Source organism: Calypte anna, chromosome 1 (genome assembly GCF_003957555.1).
Source record: "Calypte anna isolate BGI_N300 chromosome 1, bCalAnn1_v1.p, whole genome shotgun sequence".
Taxonomy (NCBI): domain Eukaryota; kingdom Metazoa; phylum Chordata; class Aves; order Apodiformes; family Trochilidae; genus Calypte; species Calypte anna.
This window is the reverse complement of record NC_044244.1, coordinates 122,171,688-122,188,442: the sequence shown is the minus strand read 5'-3', so window position 1 is coordinate 122,188,442 and position 16,755 is coordinate 122,171,688. Positions and strand designations below refer to the sequence as shown.

At 46.2% G+C, this 16,755-nt stretch overlaps 1 protein-coding gene across 1 annotated transcript in view; it reads left to right on the top strand.

Annotated features, from left to right (window-relative positions):
- RAI2 (retinoic acid induced 2) overlaps positions 1–15,789 on the top strand; it is a 45,308-nt gene extending 29,519 nt beyond the window's left edge. The window contains exon 2 of the mRNA XM_030469418.1: positions 13,621–15,789. Within this exon, the coding sequence (XP_030325278.1) occupies positions 13,726–15,393 (1,668 nt within the window). The 5' untranslated portion in view covers positions 13,621–13,725 and the 3' untranslated portion in view covers positions 15,394–15,789. The remainder of the gene's footprint in view (positions 1–13,620) is intronic.
- Positions 15,790–16,755: the final 966 nt, after the last annotated feature.

Here is a 16,755-nt window from a genome sequence, read left to right as displayed (position 1 = left end):
AAGCACAGCAGCATCCCCTCTGGCCAGCAGTGGCTTAGCCCCCTGAGCAGGGAGCAAGCGTGAAGACCTGATGCTGACTGCCTCACCAGAGGGATGGTGCAGAGCTTGTGCCGGAGGGAATCTGCCCTCCCTCTTTGCTAACAGCAAGGTCTTAAATGAGCACAGTTGATTTCTCTAACACTTTGCCAAGAAAATGCTGAATATTTTGTATTTCTTGGGTGCTCTTGCTGTTTCTATCTGCAGGAAAGGGCATTAGCTGAGCTTGTCTACCAACATATGGATTTGCCTGAGGCAAGATGAGCGTATGCCACTTCTCATGACTTATACAGGCTATAAGCAGTTTTTGTTCCCTGAAATTATTATGTTGTTAAAACTACTTCCTCCTTGTCTTGCTAACCTCCCAAGCTCTGTTGTGCTTCCTCTGGTTGCTGTCAGGGACTTGCTGCCACAGGAGCTTCAGTAAGTAGTTCAAGCTGTTGGTTTCCATCCCTGCTTCTCTGGCCCAACCCACTGCACCCATATGAAGCCAGTGTGAGATGGCTGGCCACCCCAGGGATGAGGACTTTAAGGGCTGGATCATAGAGACAGCGGGGTTTGACAGGCACAGGCAGCACCCAGAGACTGTCCCCATAGTGGGGAGCATGACTGGCAGAGGCCCCATCCTGATGGTAACAGGCATTTTGGGAACAGAGCCCTCGTCTTGGATACCCAGGATCAAGGCAGAAGAACCACAGACATCGCCCGTGGTGCTGGGGCAGGTGTGGGGTGGAATAGATGGTGAAAGCCAGTGCCTAAGTGAAGAGAGGACTAGAAATGGTTAAGCCTGGGAACAGAGAGCCATGGCAGATCCCCACCCCCAGTACTGTACAAGGAAATGCTTAGCTCCAGCTAAATGAGCAGAATGGCAGGAAAATATATCGTTGCCTGGAACAGAATATACACAAAGCAGGAGAAACAAAAGTGCCCTTGGACCCCCTTGCATGGAGCTGCCTTCCAAAAGGGCTTTGGTGGGGCTGACCTTCCCCTCAGCCTACTCTTGTACTGCTCCTGTATTTGCATTAGCACAGGAGACAAGGAGAGACAACTTTAGGTCCTATTCTCCTGTTATTACAAGGATAAGCTAGGGCATGGTACAACCATGGAGGTTTTTATTTGTGAGTTATTTGTTTAGCTTTCCTGAAGAAAGAGCCTGTTAGAAGTACGTGCTTCCCTGATAGATCATCATCTTACATTTTCATGGCAGTGTGCTCTGCCTGCTGAGGTGCCCTGAAGTATCAAGAAGAATGACAGCAAAAAAAATTTACTTCAGTATTACCCTAGTCTGCCAGCAGGGTTTTTTTTTCTCTCTGTTAGTTTTGTTCTTTTTTTTTTTTTAATTTCCTTTTCTTTGTTGTTGTTGGTAAAAGGATTAAGCCATGCAGTCAGCTTTCTTCCTTTGCAGTCTAAAATCTGCATACTGAAATTTGGTTCTTTGAAGAAGCAGCCATATGAGGACAGAATGTGAGGCTGCAGCCCTGTGTGCCTTTCCTCACTGGTCTGCAGGACCTCTTAACCTCCAGAGCTTCCCAGCTGTAGAGCAGCATCACCTCACCAGGAGAGTTGAGCCATAGTCATGCTGTGGACAGTGTTGCTAAACTGCTTCCTAGGTCTGAGCTGAACAGCCAAATACAGAATCTCCTGGTCAGATTTATTGGAATGGCCTGGTGAGGTTCCCCAGAGGGCTTCCGATCTATGGTGATGGATGACGCCAATCCATTAACGTAGTAGTCTCATCTGGAAAAGATGTAATTGTCGTTTTGCATCCTGCAGTTTCTCTAAGTTTTTCAGAACGTGTAATAGCACACATCGCAGCGGAAATTGCTGGTGAAAAATGCTGCAGTAAATTTGTCAGGGACTCTATATCCTACGGCAGTGCACTCCTCTTCTGGAACCACACAGCCATCGTTACTGTAGAGGAGGTGATAATAACAAAATTTCATCATGATGTATGGGCTCTCCAAAGGTTTTATGGAAAAGTGTGGGCAGGACCAACCTTATTTCCCCTTGCAATACACATCTGTCAGATATGTTCATGTTGACTGCTTCTGAGCATATTTACTTTTACCTGCAATAGCAGCACAGTTTTTACAGTGCTGGTTGCCCTGCCTGCATTTCCTGAAATACTGCCTGTTTTTTAATGAGTGGTCAGAGTCTGGATCCCTGATGACAAACAACATTATTACTTTTTTGTGTAGTCTGGGCACAGTTTGTAATAGTCTCACCTCCGTGCAGTACAAGCAATGTGTCAGTCAGAGCTGGAGTACCCCACAACAGAAGACTCCTTTGAACTAGCTGAAGGTCTCAGTTCATATAGCACCAAATTAGTAAAATTTGGACAGTAACATTCACACTTCAGGAGACTGTGAGTGCTCCAGCAGCAGAGAAACATGGTAGACCTGAAGGAAATGGGAGGACAAGGGACACAGGAGGAATGTAACTGCAAGTAGTTGCCAGCATGTAGATGGAGAAGGAAGGCAGCTCTGTGTCACCATGATGAGTGTGTGCCCACCCATCCCCACAGCTGATGGAAAATCTGAAGTCTGTTCTTTGTCACATGCCAAAATGATCTACACCTCATCGTCAAATGGATGAGGCGAAAGATACTAGAGAAGTATTTGCATGTGTGCATGTGAATGCAGGGTGTTTCTGGGTGTTACAGGTAACCTGGACTGCTTAAATGAACAGCAGCAACTTTAGTGGCACTGAGATGTAAGGAGACACATTTTCAGCATTTTCTGTTATTTACACAGTATTTCTGGTCAGAGGCATCTGTATTCCACAGTTCAACAGAGGGGCTTCTGGGAGGACAATATTGGACTTTAAGGGTGAAAACATGTTGAAAAGTTGTGAAGTCTTCTTGTTACATGCATCAGCATCTCACACTGGTGTTATCTTGAATTCAGTCAGATGACTGACCTCTTGTGCATCAGAGCATGACAGAGAGAAGAGATCATTTCTCTGCCCCTTGAAGTCAGATGAGGAAACAGTACAGACACTGGGGTGAAAGTGAGTGTGTAAAAGGATGCAAAATTCAAAGAAAAAATGTTGCTCTTTTTCTCACATCACAGAAGTCCTACATTTTTCTGTCTCTTTTAAACAAGATTCTCACTTACAAATTTTGCAAGGATGAAAATAAGGGGCTATATTTTCCTTGAAAGTTCTTCCATCCACATGCTTTTTGATAGTCTGGTGCAAGAGAGGGCAAGGTTGAAATCTGTTGAGGATTAGCACTGGCATGTAGCTGATGGAATGTTGGGCTTGGCTTATCAAAGTGTTGGGGAGGAGGAGAGGGAGAATCAGTCCAGTAAGTCTGAAGCTATGAACATAAAACTTGATCTTGAAGTGGCAAGCTGAAGGAGCATTTGGTTCCTCGTGCTAGTGGGAAATGATGGAGCATTAAATATTTACATTTTGCACTGGGGGAGGGAAGACTCCTCTACCCTTTTGCTCCCCAGGAAGCGCCCCAATACTTCTGTGCCTTCGTATCTGCTTGTGTTCTAATGTGAGACATTGTCTCACAAGAGGAGAGAAGCTGATTACTCCATTTTAGGTCTCTAGGTCTTTGACCATCTCTAAATGTTGTCAGACAATATCTGTGTATCAGAGCTACAGGTAAGCTACAGGCATTTGGCCCAATGTGGCAAGCTGGGTGGCACAAGTGCATGTGACCTACCAAGTGCTAGTCACCTACCTGTCCTTACCTGTGGTATTAAATAGGAACATTAGTTCCTCAACAAAAAGGATCTGTGAAATGGAAGGTTCCTTTTTTTTCTTTTCTCTCTCTCTCTCTCTTTTTTTTTTTTTTTTTTTTTTTGTGGTTTTGCTTTTCTTCTGATTATTTATTTATTTAACCCATATTGTATACTAGGATGATGAGAGGTTATGTGAAAATTTGGCTTTCAGTTGATTCAAGATGAGTTACAGCAGTGTTGGAATTTGCTATTCTAACCCCCAGGGCTTTAAAAGACATTCAGACTGGTTTCTTCTTCTTCCTCACCATCTCAAGAAGGTATAGAAGCAAGACATGCTTCCTTGTCGAGGAAGACAAGAGATTCCCAGCAACAATGCTGAGGTGAGCCCTATTCTGGCCTTTTCTGCACCGCAAAAAAGTAGTTTTTAACTGGGCTGGCATGCTGTAAGGAGGGGATGGGAGAGGGTTTGCAGCACATCTGAGGGGCTGGGGTTCTTAGGGCATGTGTAGTCCTGGTGGCACCTCACTTTGTTTATGGGTTTTGAGCTGGTGAAGCTGGTTCATGCATCAGTGGCTATTTTTGCATGCTTTGCTTGTGTGTCTTGTTTGGAGAAGCTGAAGTGATTGAAGCCATGTTGGTGTAATGGGGCTAAGTCAGATGGTTCACCTGCAAAAGTGCTGCAGCAGCTTAAAATCTGATTTTAACTTTACCACACTAATCTATCTGCTGAAACTTATTAAGGGGACCTCATTCTTCATAGCTGGGTGTGAGACAGATTCATGTGAGCTAGAAAATAGAGACAATGGACAGTGGCCTTTGCCACACCGATACTAATTCTCATCTGGATATCAGAAAAGATCAAATGAATGTAGTTAAAATATCTGAGCCTGGGATCAGTTGAGAGGGTCAGGACAAAATAGCAAGCCAAGTGTCTGAGCAGAGAACAAACCTTCACCAGGGAACTAATGAGGCTTTAAAGTAATTTCACTGACATCAAACTTGGAAGTCCTTTGTAAGAACTGAGATGCTTTAAGGACTGTTTAATAAAGTACTCGACTGGGAAAGGAGCAAATATTTTATCAGGCTGACACTGAGTGCTTTTTGTTTCAGGTTTTGGGGGCAGCAGGGTTGGCAATTACGATTAATTGGTATTCTTTTCCTCTTGTTATCATTGGTGTATCAAGTGCTGGGAAAACAAAACTCATGGTTTTAAAAATTTACTGTAAAGTAAAGGCTCTCTTGTTTGTTTTGTTTAGCTCTGTGTTCTCAAAACAGCTCATTTTTCTTTGCTTTGCTGGCAAATATAATGTTTTGATTGAAAATGATACTAAATAATCAGTTAGATGGGATATTTAATGACAGAAAAAAATGTTTAAAATATTTTTTTCCCATAGGAAAATCATGCACTTTACTTTTCAAGCCTTAGATGTCTTTTATTTGCCAGTGTGAGTCTGCATTCTTCCTACGATCTCACTCCAAAAGTAAACACGTGGGTGCACCATGTGTGAAAACTGAGAAGGTCAAGCTATTGTAAATCTCAGAAGCTCTGATGCAGGAGAAAACCCCAGAGTAAATCCATTTTTCCCCGGGACTTAGCATTTTAATTTAGACATTCTTAGACTCTCACTCTTCTGCTCATTTACCTTCCCGGTGGGAAGCTGACCTAGTGTGTGAGGAGCCAGTCTGGTGAGCCAGGGGAGAGCAGTGGATGTTGTCTACCCAGACTTCAGTAAGACCTTCAGCAGTGTCTTCCATAAGATCCTCACAGACAAGCAGCTGATGGATGGGCTGGATGAGCAGATAGTTAGGTGGATTGGAAGCTGGCTGAACAGCCAGGCCAGGAAAGTGATGATCACCACTTGTGCCTCCAGTGGTGGCAAAAAGTGAAACTGAAGGCTAGTGGTGACTGGTGGTATACTTCAGGGGTCAATAGTAGGTCCATTCCTGTTAACTTCTGACCATCAGAAATGGCTGATAAACCACAGAGTCATGCTGCTAACCAAAGGAACCTCCAGAGGCTGGAGAAATGAGTGGAGAGAAGCTCCATGAAGTTCATCATGGGACGTGCAAAGTCCTGCACGTGCAGAGGAACAACCCCAGGCACCAGTATGTGCTGGGGACACCTTGTTGGAAACCAGCTTGGCAGAAAAGGGACCTGGGATCTCCTGGTGACCACGTCCGAGCTGACTGTGAACCAGAAATGTGCCTTTGCTGCAAAGAAGGCTAATGGTGCCGCGGGCTGCTTGAGTAGGAGGGTTGCAAGCAGGATGAAGGAGAAGATCCTTTACCTCTGCTCAGCACTGGTGAAGCTGCACCTGGAGGGCTGTGGGGAGCTCTGGGCTCTCCAGTACAAGAGAGGCACAGACATAGTGAAGAGAGTCCAAGAAAGGGCCACAAAGATGCTGAAGGGACTGGAGCATCTCTCCTGTGAGGACAGGCTGACAGAGCTGGGACTGTTCAGCCCAGAGAAGAGAAAGCTTAAGGGGCATCTTATCAATGTATAGAAATACCTGAGGGGAGGGTGAAAAGAGAACAGATCAAGGCTCTGTGCAGTGGCAGAACGAGAGGTAATGAGCACAAACTGAAACACTGGGCTTTCTCTCTGAACATCAGGAAACGCTTTTCCACTGTGAGAGTGACTGAGCCATGGCACAGGGTTGTGGAGTCTTCATCCTTGGAATTGTTTAAAAGCTGCCTGGACATGGCCTTGGGCAACCAGCTGTAGGTGACCCTGCTTGAGGAGGGGGGGTTCAACCAGATGATCTTCAGAGGTCCCTTTCAACATCAACTGGTATGCAATTTAATGATTCAGAGCAACAAGGAGTGGATGAAGAAGCAGATAGGCACGTATGGGAGTGCATCAGGATTCTCCTTGGAGTAACCAACCATTTAATTTGGCTTTTGGGGAGCTGCAGGGGATGCTTCTCCAGGGCCACGCAGACAGCACCTCCCCACCACAGGTGCTTGGGGCAGGGTTGTGATTGCTGGGTCACCAACACACCACTGCAGCCACCAACATACCCATCCCAAAGGGCGTGATTTGGGGGAAGATACCTGCACGCTGCTGGTAGCATCAAGGGAAAGCTGATTTTAAACAAATATGTCTGCAGTCACAAATGCAGTAACTTATTTTCCCCGTTTGAACAAAAATTTGGAGTGTGAAAGCTGCAATGAGTCAAAAGAGCCTGCTGGGTCAAAGGGACATCACCCAACTGGACAGCACGCGACTCAGCAGTAATTACAGCTGGAAAAGTTATATTTGTCCTTCACATGTCAGGTCTAATACGTCAGATTTCCATGCACTGTCTCAGCCTTGGGGAGTGTGTTCAGCTTATTGCAGGCTGAGCAAGCTGCCATGGCTCAGGCATTTCTGTACTACGCCACAGGAAAAAAGTAAACCACTGATTGAAAGTTCTTATTTCTGGAAACTTGATGCAAGTTTCTTCCAAGCGTGGCTACTTAGAGACACCAGGAACTGGGATGTGCTGTGGATATTAGGAATGAGCATTTGTGAATAGCAAGATAGATCTCAAATAATTTCAAAGTAGCCCAGTTTTTGTAGTGCTTGCTTATATATAGTACTGTAAACTGCACAAGCAATGAGCTGTTAGAAGTAGGAGACTTCCCATTAAGTGTCCAGTTTTAGGAATAGTTTGTGAATAGAGCACAGGAAGGGAAAAGGCATCTGGCAGTTCTGCAGCATGTGCTGCCTCCCTTACGCTTGGGATATGTCATAGTTTCTGCTGCAAATGTTGAGGGTTTTTGAGGCTTTCAGAGTGGGTATAAAAATTCATTATGGGTTGAAATTTGTCAGGCAAATGCTCCATTCCTTCCACAACGTTTATCATCTGTCTTGTATATATTGCCCTTGGGAGCAAAGACACTGGTTTCAGGTCTGTGACAGGATTTTCTTTTTCAGTTGTTCTGATTTGCTTTTAAACGAGAAGAAAGTGAGTTCTCTTCTACCCGGAATGGATTGCTAACTACAGGCTGTTGACAACAGCAATATAGTTAGCAAATATATGACCCTAACATGGCTCTTTGCAGGCGATTATCCTGTGCATAGGCAGACTGCCATGGTATTTCTCAGATGAACTATTTAAAACACCAATGCATGATCAGCTAGTCAAGCCACTGCATTTCAGAACGATCGTGCTGTGTGCTGAAGCAGTGTATACATATGTCCCATCTATAATGTGCCATTTTGTGCTGCCGTAGTGATTTCCTTTCCCTCTCCTTCCCCCAAGGGCTTAACAGCCTGTGTAGGAGCCTTGAAACAAATAGGTTTACCTCCTGGAAAGATCCATAATGCAGCAGTGGAAAATAAAAGAGTACCTGTTGCATGAGCTGCATTGGAGCTTTCTTATTCTTCTGGCATTTTTTTAAGTTATCTGATAAGATGTTCTTATTTTAACTGCTCCTTGGCATTGTGCAGCTCAGGACACATAGCTCCTGTAGAGTGAGAAACATCAGGCAGCACATAGGTGCCTGGTGAGTGAGGAACATTGTGCAGGGGGATGGGAAGCAAAGGCTGTGGGTGTAGCTTTTATACCAGCAGGAATACCCTGGTGTACCCTTCTCTCTCTGGCTGGTACTAGAGTGACTCCTGCCCATCTTTCCAGTGTCTTTCTCATCTTGTCCTTGGTCAGTTTTGAATGGTGCCTCCTAAATCTTAACATGAAGTTGATGGGTATTTGATACAAGTGAGTGAGGAGGGAGAGGGCAGGGCTTAACTGGGATGTTTTCTTTGTGCCCCTTGAAGGAGAGGAAGAAGGGCATCTCCAGCTGATCCCCGTTGGTGGTGACTAAGAGGGCACTGAGCCCCCATTGGAGAGGTGATGCAGCTGCATTTGGGATCTGTCAGCCAGCAGGAAGGTGAAGGGCTACTTGCCTGAACAAATGTCTTGTGAGTCTCCTGCACTCCACCTTCCCCATACCTAGGAGGGGGCTCACCATCAACTCCTCTGCAAGCAGAGGGGGGACAGGTCCCACCAGCCCTCCTGGTGTGTCTGCACCCTGCCAGAGTGTGGGGGGGATATCAAATACAACACTACAAATGGTAAAACACAGGGGAGAAGGCTGCTTCTCCATTAGCTGTGAGCTGGTTACTCTGCTGCCCTTCAGTGGATGAGGATTACACTACCAAAAGGATGTGTAAGGTGGCCAGGATGATCAACCTCAGGTGCCTGAATCAGTGAGAAATGTGAGCAATAAACACTGATGAAATCATCTGTGGTTTGCATGTATGGGACATGCAACCTGGACATTGTGTATTAATATCTCCACGTATTCAATATATGAAAGCTCACTTCATTCAAATATGTTTTTTTTCTGTTCTGGCAACAAGACACCAATAACAATACGGTAAAGTCTTTATCTCTGTATGGCTTGAACTGTACAAAACAAAACTTGCAGGGTGGAAGATGATCTATAGTTTGTTGGTCTGTGTCAATGTGTCCTTGTTGCCTACTTGTGTATTTACTGCAGAAGGATGCAGAGAAATGGGTCAGGCTTCAGCTGCTGAGACTGCTGAGCATGGGCAGGCTGAACCCTGAGCTCCTTCAGAAACCCACATCTCAGTAATGTGCAGATTAGGTGTGTGGTTTTGTGGTGTGTCAAGGGTGATGGGACATGCTGCCATGGGGTGGCAGAACCAGCCCAGTGGGGACCATGGTGTACAGGACCTGACATGGTGCTCAGCTCAGGTGTGTGCCACTGGGGGGTGCTCAGCAGTTCTGCTGCCCCCTGGAAGGGCTTTGGGGTGTCCTCTTAGGGGATACTGTCACTACAGCCCTTGTGTGCAAAAATCAAATATGTTGCTGGAAAATCAGTGACAGCAAGCAGCAAGTTTTGACAAAACACTAAAATCTAAATCCATTCATAATTTTTTTTTCCCCAAGCAGCTCTATTGAGTCAAGATTTCTGATTTTGTTTTGGGTTTGAAACTGTGTTTATAGTGAAAAGAAACCCAAATTTTGTAGGAGATAATGAGCAGGGCATTCCATAAAGGGAGCATCTGGGACCCTCCCTGTAGCATGCAGGGTATAATGTACAAATGTGTAATTCTGTGTCTATAGTGAGGTATAAGCCACGGTATGGATGAGCAAGCAGGGTGTGGGGATAGCTGTGCATGGGGCACTGCTGCAGCCCCACAGGAAAGCATGCAACAGCCCTGAGAAAAGTCTGTTGCACAGCCATCAGCAGGAGATAAAAAAAATAAGCTAGAGTTATCACCACCCCTTTCATGGCATTTCTTTATAGCTAACACACCATTTCCTGTACAGTTACACACATCATTGCATAGTGCCATGAACTTAACTCTTATCAGCACCCCGGTGGGAAAGCCCGGGTTATTTACAATAGGGCCTTTTTCAGTGTTGCAAGCCTCTTTTCAGTTAAAACAAACAGCAAATGAAATATTAAATAGATAAGTAGGAAAAGAGAAATTAATTGATTTTCCAGCACTGAGGTGTGGTAGACAGAGGAAACTTAACTGAATTATATTTCCTTCATTCGTGTTTATGAGGTACATAAAACTTGTTTTGAAAAAAGGGGTAATTCTGAACATTTTATGTGCAGTAAAGCAGCCATCTTAAAAAACAAAACAAAGCAAAAAACAAAACAAAATAATAATAATTTAAAAAAAACAAAAAACAAACCCAGCACATACTTTGGTTTGATTTTTATTAGTGAAGAAATATAAGATACCTATTGCTGTTAATATGCCAACATGGAAAGTCTGCTTCAGTTAAAGTCATCTTTATGTTGACTTAAGGTTTTGTACCACATTTTCTGTCTACATAGTATCAAAAAGGAGCCCAGGAACTATGAAACACCTCTTTGGACAACTTCAAACTGTCTCTTGATCCCAGACTTTCAAACATTTCCTCTTTTGGGGCTTGGAGATTTGGATCCGTTTCACTCTATCTGCTTACTGACCTTGATAATAGGTGTTCAGTGTAAAACACGTTTACCAGCTCTGGGATTGCCCCTTGGGTGAAACTGGAAATTGCTTCACACAGTGCAGTGCTGTGCTCTGGCTCCACTCATGCCTGGCAGCCACCTACTGCCACGCTGCGGGGCATGGGCAGGACTGTGAAATACTTTTAAGTGCAGACATATGTATTATTTGTTTGTTTGTTTGTTTTAGGGCTACTGGTAGTACAGAAAGACATGCTTCCACCTAGGAAAGGTTAAGGGGTAAAAGTCTATAAACCTGGGCTGTATGTCACCTTTCTCTCCTTCTCCTTCCCCTCCAACGGGGCACCCTTCCAGAGGCAGTGTGGGACCACCAGTAGTGACAGTAGCACTTTCAGTGCTGTATTTATAGATCTCAGAGACATACAAGATTTGGTGTGGAAAACAGTATTTTGCTATGCATTAAAAAAAAAAAACAAAAAAAACCAACCAACCCCAGAGGCATTTCTTCAAGGTGCCTGATGGTGATAGATGAGCTCCTTTTGCCCTCAGCTAGATATTTCCTCTGCCTCCAGCCCTGTCACCTTTTAAAGCAGTGATGGGGGGGATTTTATTATGTTTTATACTTTCATCTTCAGAAGTGATCTGTCTCTCTCCATGGATCCGTACGGAACACTAATCCCTCAAGTCTCTTACGCAGCATAATTTTTGTCTTAATTTTTCTATTTCTCAATGTTAAATGGGTTTGCCAGGGGAACAGGGGGTCATTTCCTGTCCCTGCCAGGTCATTAATTCCCTGCAAAAACACCGCGATCTCACGCTTCTCAAGAAAACAGAAATGTGGGGAAGAGCCAGTGCCATATGCAAAATGCTGGGCTGGGCTGCAGCAGCTGGAGAAGCAGAGATGCTCGTGTACATTGCAGAGACAACAGGGTTTTAAAATAGTCATTTTAAAAGCAGGGAGGGAGAGATTATGTAAGAGCAGCAGAAAATAGCTTTTTTATTCCTGAATGTCTATTTTTTTTTTCCATCTTGAATCTGCTGAGCAGTCTCCTCATTGTGTTTATTTTTAGAAACCATTGCTTTTGCTTTTCTTTTTTTTTTCTTTTCTCAAAATAAGACTCATCTGATTTTTTTTAGTACCAATACTTGTCACTTTCTGAATAAAGGATTCGGGGTTTGCTCTTGTTTTTGGTGCTTGGACATCTCTGCCTGCCTATAATCTGTCTCAGATGAGGCTGCAAAAGGAAACAAACAAAAAACCCCCTCAACCCTGTGTCAGTGTTTTCTGCAGAAGATTTCATGAGATGAGAGAAACCCAAATTGTTCTCCTTGAGCCAGCAGCAGGAGGGGGAAAAAAAATGACTCATCTGTTTACTTTTTAAAATCCTTTTTAAGAATGCAAACACGCATGATAAATTATTAGCATTTTACCCACCCAGCCTCCACTATTAATTCCCGACATTTCTGTAGTCTTGCACTCTGTGGCATCTCACTGCCAAGTCCAAGGATTTACAGGTCTCAGGAGAGACTTGGGAGATTTCCCGCTTCCCTGCATGGGCCATTTTTTACTCTCTGTTCACAGTGTTTGCTTCCGCCCCCCTTATCCCCTCCACCCCTCTGCCTTTTCCTTGTCCTCTCTTAGTTTGCAGGGTTGTCGTTCCTACAAACATCTGTGAGAGCAAATAATTTCTTTCAGTGCCAGAGCTCTTCGTGTGCTCTCAGGCACAGGATGGGACTCCTCACCCATCCAATTTTGGAGCAGCACTGCTCTATCATCCCAGCACCAGTGTGCCCGTGGGCTGCAGGGCAGGTCCTCACTCCCACCAGCCCAGCCAGCCGGGCAGCAGCTGTGGCACATGTTTTTTTCCGTCAGGATTCAGCTGCATGCAGGTGAAAAATGTAAATTTGGGGTGCTCCGGTGCTTTCCCATGGTAACAGGGTTAAACCAGACAAGTTTCCATGGTGATTATTACTACAGCAGGATGCAGTGCACACTTGGGAAGAGGCACAGGCAGCACCAGGCAGAGCTGCCAGTCGCCAGCCAAAGTCTGCCCATAGCAGCTCACAGAGTGGAAATTATTTATCCATCTGAATAAATGGATGCGTAGCACTGTTAGTTTGCTGCTTTCATTTTCAGGGGAAGGACGTGTTGATCTTTTTAGGAAATAGGCTGCAAATTTCACCACAGCCATGAAAGGAAACCATCTCTGCCCTTTTTTAATGGTGATTTGCTTGGTTAATATAAAGGGCTGGGCTGTGCAAATAAATTTGAAGTTGCTTTAATTTTTTTGTTTTTTTATGTATTGTGACTCAGGTGCCTGGTTCAAATGGCCACCTCTATCTAGCACTGGTGGAGCCAAGGTTGGAATTTCCTTTGGCTTTGCTCCTTGCCCCAGAGACAGCAGTTTCAGAGGTGCTGTACACAGCGTGTGTCTCTCACCCTACTCACCTTTAGTAAATCCCGATGGGACAAAAAAAAAGACAAGTATTTTAGGAGAAGAACCTTTTGCCCATGGCAGAACGTTTCTCAGCCCCAGTATTTTTAGAAATGTTTGGTCTTTGGGCTTCCGTTGAGTTAAAACAGCACACTGTTGCACAGCTCTGCTGTGCACTGTCATTAGGTGAAGCTTTGTTTAAAAACGTGAAATGGACGGCCCAAGTCCTGGTTTCAGGCTGCATACTGGAGCTGGGGCGGCGGGGGGTTGGCTGCAGGCAGCCCTCAAGGCCTTTTAAATTATCTGTGTTTATGGCTAAATATAAGTTCCTCAAAACTCTTCGTACAACACTCACAGATGTATGTATATCTAGCATCTCTGTATAAATACTACACTGTATTACGGAGTCGTTAGCTTGAAGCGTGGAAATGTTTAATGGCTTTTCCTTGGCAATGGGGTCTTTAAAGGCAATTGCAAATATTATTTTAACGAGGAGATTTATGCGGTGCCTAAAATATGTTTCTGGTTTGCAGGTCAAACTATGTCCATGCCGATGCTCCTGGCAGCCTGGAGCCGCCGTGGATCCCGCTGACGGCAATGTAGAGGCGGCATCGGCAGAGCCTGAGAAGCCCTGCAGCATGGAGGACCTTTACAAGGATGCCCCAAACCTGCCCATGGATGTCACCAACTCGCCCTCAGCGATGGCCAACAACAAGCTGGAGAACGGAGTGGCCCAGCTGATCACGGCGGAGGCCTGGAACATCAACTCGGCCGACTTGATGAAGAAAGCCCTGTCCCCACTGGTGACCGTCCCTGCGCCCTCCATCCTGACACCACCGGCTGAGTCACAGAGCGGGGTGGCCCTGAAGGTGGCAGCCACCGTGCTGCAGCCCATCTGCCTGGGGGACAGCCCAGTTGTCCTGCCCATCCACCTCCAGGTCGCTGGCAGCGCCGCTCCACAGATGCCGGCCACTAACACTGCCACCCCCTACGTCATGACCACCCAGGGCCCTGTCCCGCTGCCTGTCCTCCTGGAGCAGCATGTCTTCCAGCACCTGAACTCGCCCCTGGTGCTGCCTCCAGGTGCTACCTGCACCAACAGCCCCCTGCACACAGGCCTCTTCCCCGGCACTGCTGCCCCTGTTGGGCAGCCCCAGCTCCTGGACCCCAAGCCCTCTGGCCAAGCCCAGGAGCCCGTCCTGCCCTCCGTCTTTCAGACGCCGGGGTTTGCCGCTGTCCTTCAGGACCTGTTCCCATCACAGGGTGCCCTGGGCTCCAACCCCTGCCAGCCTCCACCCGACTACGCTGCCCTCCCACCCCAGGCCTTCAGCTCACCCCTCTCCCCACTGGTGCCCCCCGCCACACTCCTGGTGCCCTACCCCGTCATCGTGCCCCTGCCTGTCCCCGTCCCCATCCCCATCCCTGTCCCCATCCCCGTGCCCCACGGCGCTGAGGCTAAGGCAGCCCCCGACCCACCCAAGGCACCGCTCTTCACCCCCAACTCCTGCAAGGGGACACAGACCCCCATGGAAAAGGAGGAGACAAAGCCCTTCAACCTCCTCCACCCACGGGAGTTTCCCCAGCTGAGCCGCCACACTGTCATCAAGATGGGTGGCGAGAACGAAGCCCTGGACCTCTCCATGAAAGGGCCTCCCGCACCCCGGGCCAGCGAGGCTCTTCCACCGCCGCCACCGCCACCTGAGGATGGGGCCCTGGACCTGTCTCTTGCCTCCTGCCGCAAGCCGGGTGGGCCCCTCGGGGAGGCTGCTGGTGCCGTCCCCACCACCACCGAGGCCGGCGTTCACCCCATGCCGGACAAGCTCCCTGTCCCGGCTGCCTCCTTTGCCTCCTGCAAGCCCCAGGAGGTGTCAGGCAAAGGGGAGGGCAGGGGAGCAGGTGGTGGTCCGGCTGAGCTGCTGAGGCAGCCGCAGAAGTGGCTGGTGGAGCAGGCGGGCAGGGCAGGCTGCGAGCCCAAGGCCAGCAACAACATTGAGATCGTCAGCACCTCGCAGACAGCCAAAGTCATCGTCTCCGTCAAGGACGCCGTGCCCACCATCTTCTGTGGCAAGATCAAGGGCCTCTCGGGGGTCTCCACCAAAAACTTTTCCTTCAAAAGGGACCTGCCCCAGGACTCGGTGCTGCAGTGCTATGACGTGAAGAGCCCGCCTGAGCCCCGGGACAGCGCTGAGGCCCTCAGGAAACCCGTCAAAAACAGGAGTGTAAAGCTAAAGAAAATGAACTCGCCGGAGATACATATTCTTCCAATCAAGAAGCAACGGCTCGCTGCCTTTTTTCCAAGAAAGTAAATTATGGGTTTTTAGAATTTTAAGATTATTATGAGAAGAAGAAGAAGAGGGAAAAAAAATAATAAAAAATATGCACTTGGTTTTAAACTCATTTAAAACTTTAAACTATCTTTGTAAGTTATTTTTGGGGGAAGGGGGAGAGGATCAGATGTAGAGTCCCTATAAGCTGGGTTGTTGGTCTTTTTTTTTTTTTTTTGTTATTGAATTTTGACTTTTCATGGGAAACTGAATAAAAAGCAAACTATTTTTCAAGCAAATTGCACATTTTGCAGCTTTAATGGAGTAATGGATGAGTCAGAGGGGTAAGAGCTATTTTCACTGCCATAAAGTGCTTTGATGATGTAATTCTTCATAACGGTCGGAATGGAAATTTCAAAATAAATGTTTGTACGTGCTGATTGGTTGCGGCATTTTTTGTCCTTTCTGAATCGTTCTCAGTGTATGGAGGTTTGACAAAAAGTCTGTAAACAATACAGTGCCGCAACTGAATTGTGATGAGCCTAAAACATTAGGGAAAAACAAACAAACAAAAAACAGGCTAAGAAAAATTATACTATCCCATAGCAATATTGGAGAGCATGTCACAACAGCCTCTTAGGAGGTGCCCAGGTGAACTTCCAGAGGAGCAAGGGAGTCATACAGCACAGTCCACACCGAATGCCAGCTTCATTGCAAGAGACCCATACAAAACCAGTTTAAAATCTAAAGCATTAGCAGTCATTTAAAAGAGAAAAGCCTAAAATTCAGGGCAATTCAGGGCAATTTGGTTGCTGGGCAGCAGGAGAAGGAAAAGGCACATAATTTTTTCCAGCATGACTATAGATACATGGAGAAGTTGCTCCTTGTGAGGCTTCAAACTTTCTTTGGTGGTTGAAATCAACGCACCTGAAAGAGCAGAACTGTAACTTTATCACTCGGCAGTGTCCAAGCCACTGTTGCCACCAAGGCAACAGAGAAATGTGAATGTACAATTAAAGTTCTGGTAGGTTACAATTTTGCACTTGTGTATGGAAATGAGCTGGAGATGCATCATTCTATGCTGGCTTTTAAGTTCACACAACTCACTTGTGAAAATGCATCCCAATGGAAGAATAAGCATGAGAGGAAAAGAATAATTTGGGGGGGGGGCACTGCCTTTTTTTCACAACACCTGCTAAGCAGCAACATTGTTTTTTGATGTTTGAAATGACGTTCCCATAGCTTGAATAAAAAAAAGGACATTGTAAACCTAGCAGCTGGATGTGCCTAGATGCTAGCTGTGCCTTCCTTTACCTAGCTGCAGCCAAACTATTTCCAAGACTTCTCTTGGACAGTTTTGGGAAAGTTTCTGGAGTTGTTCATGCAACTAGGAGTTGCCCAAAG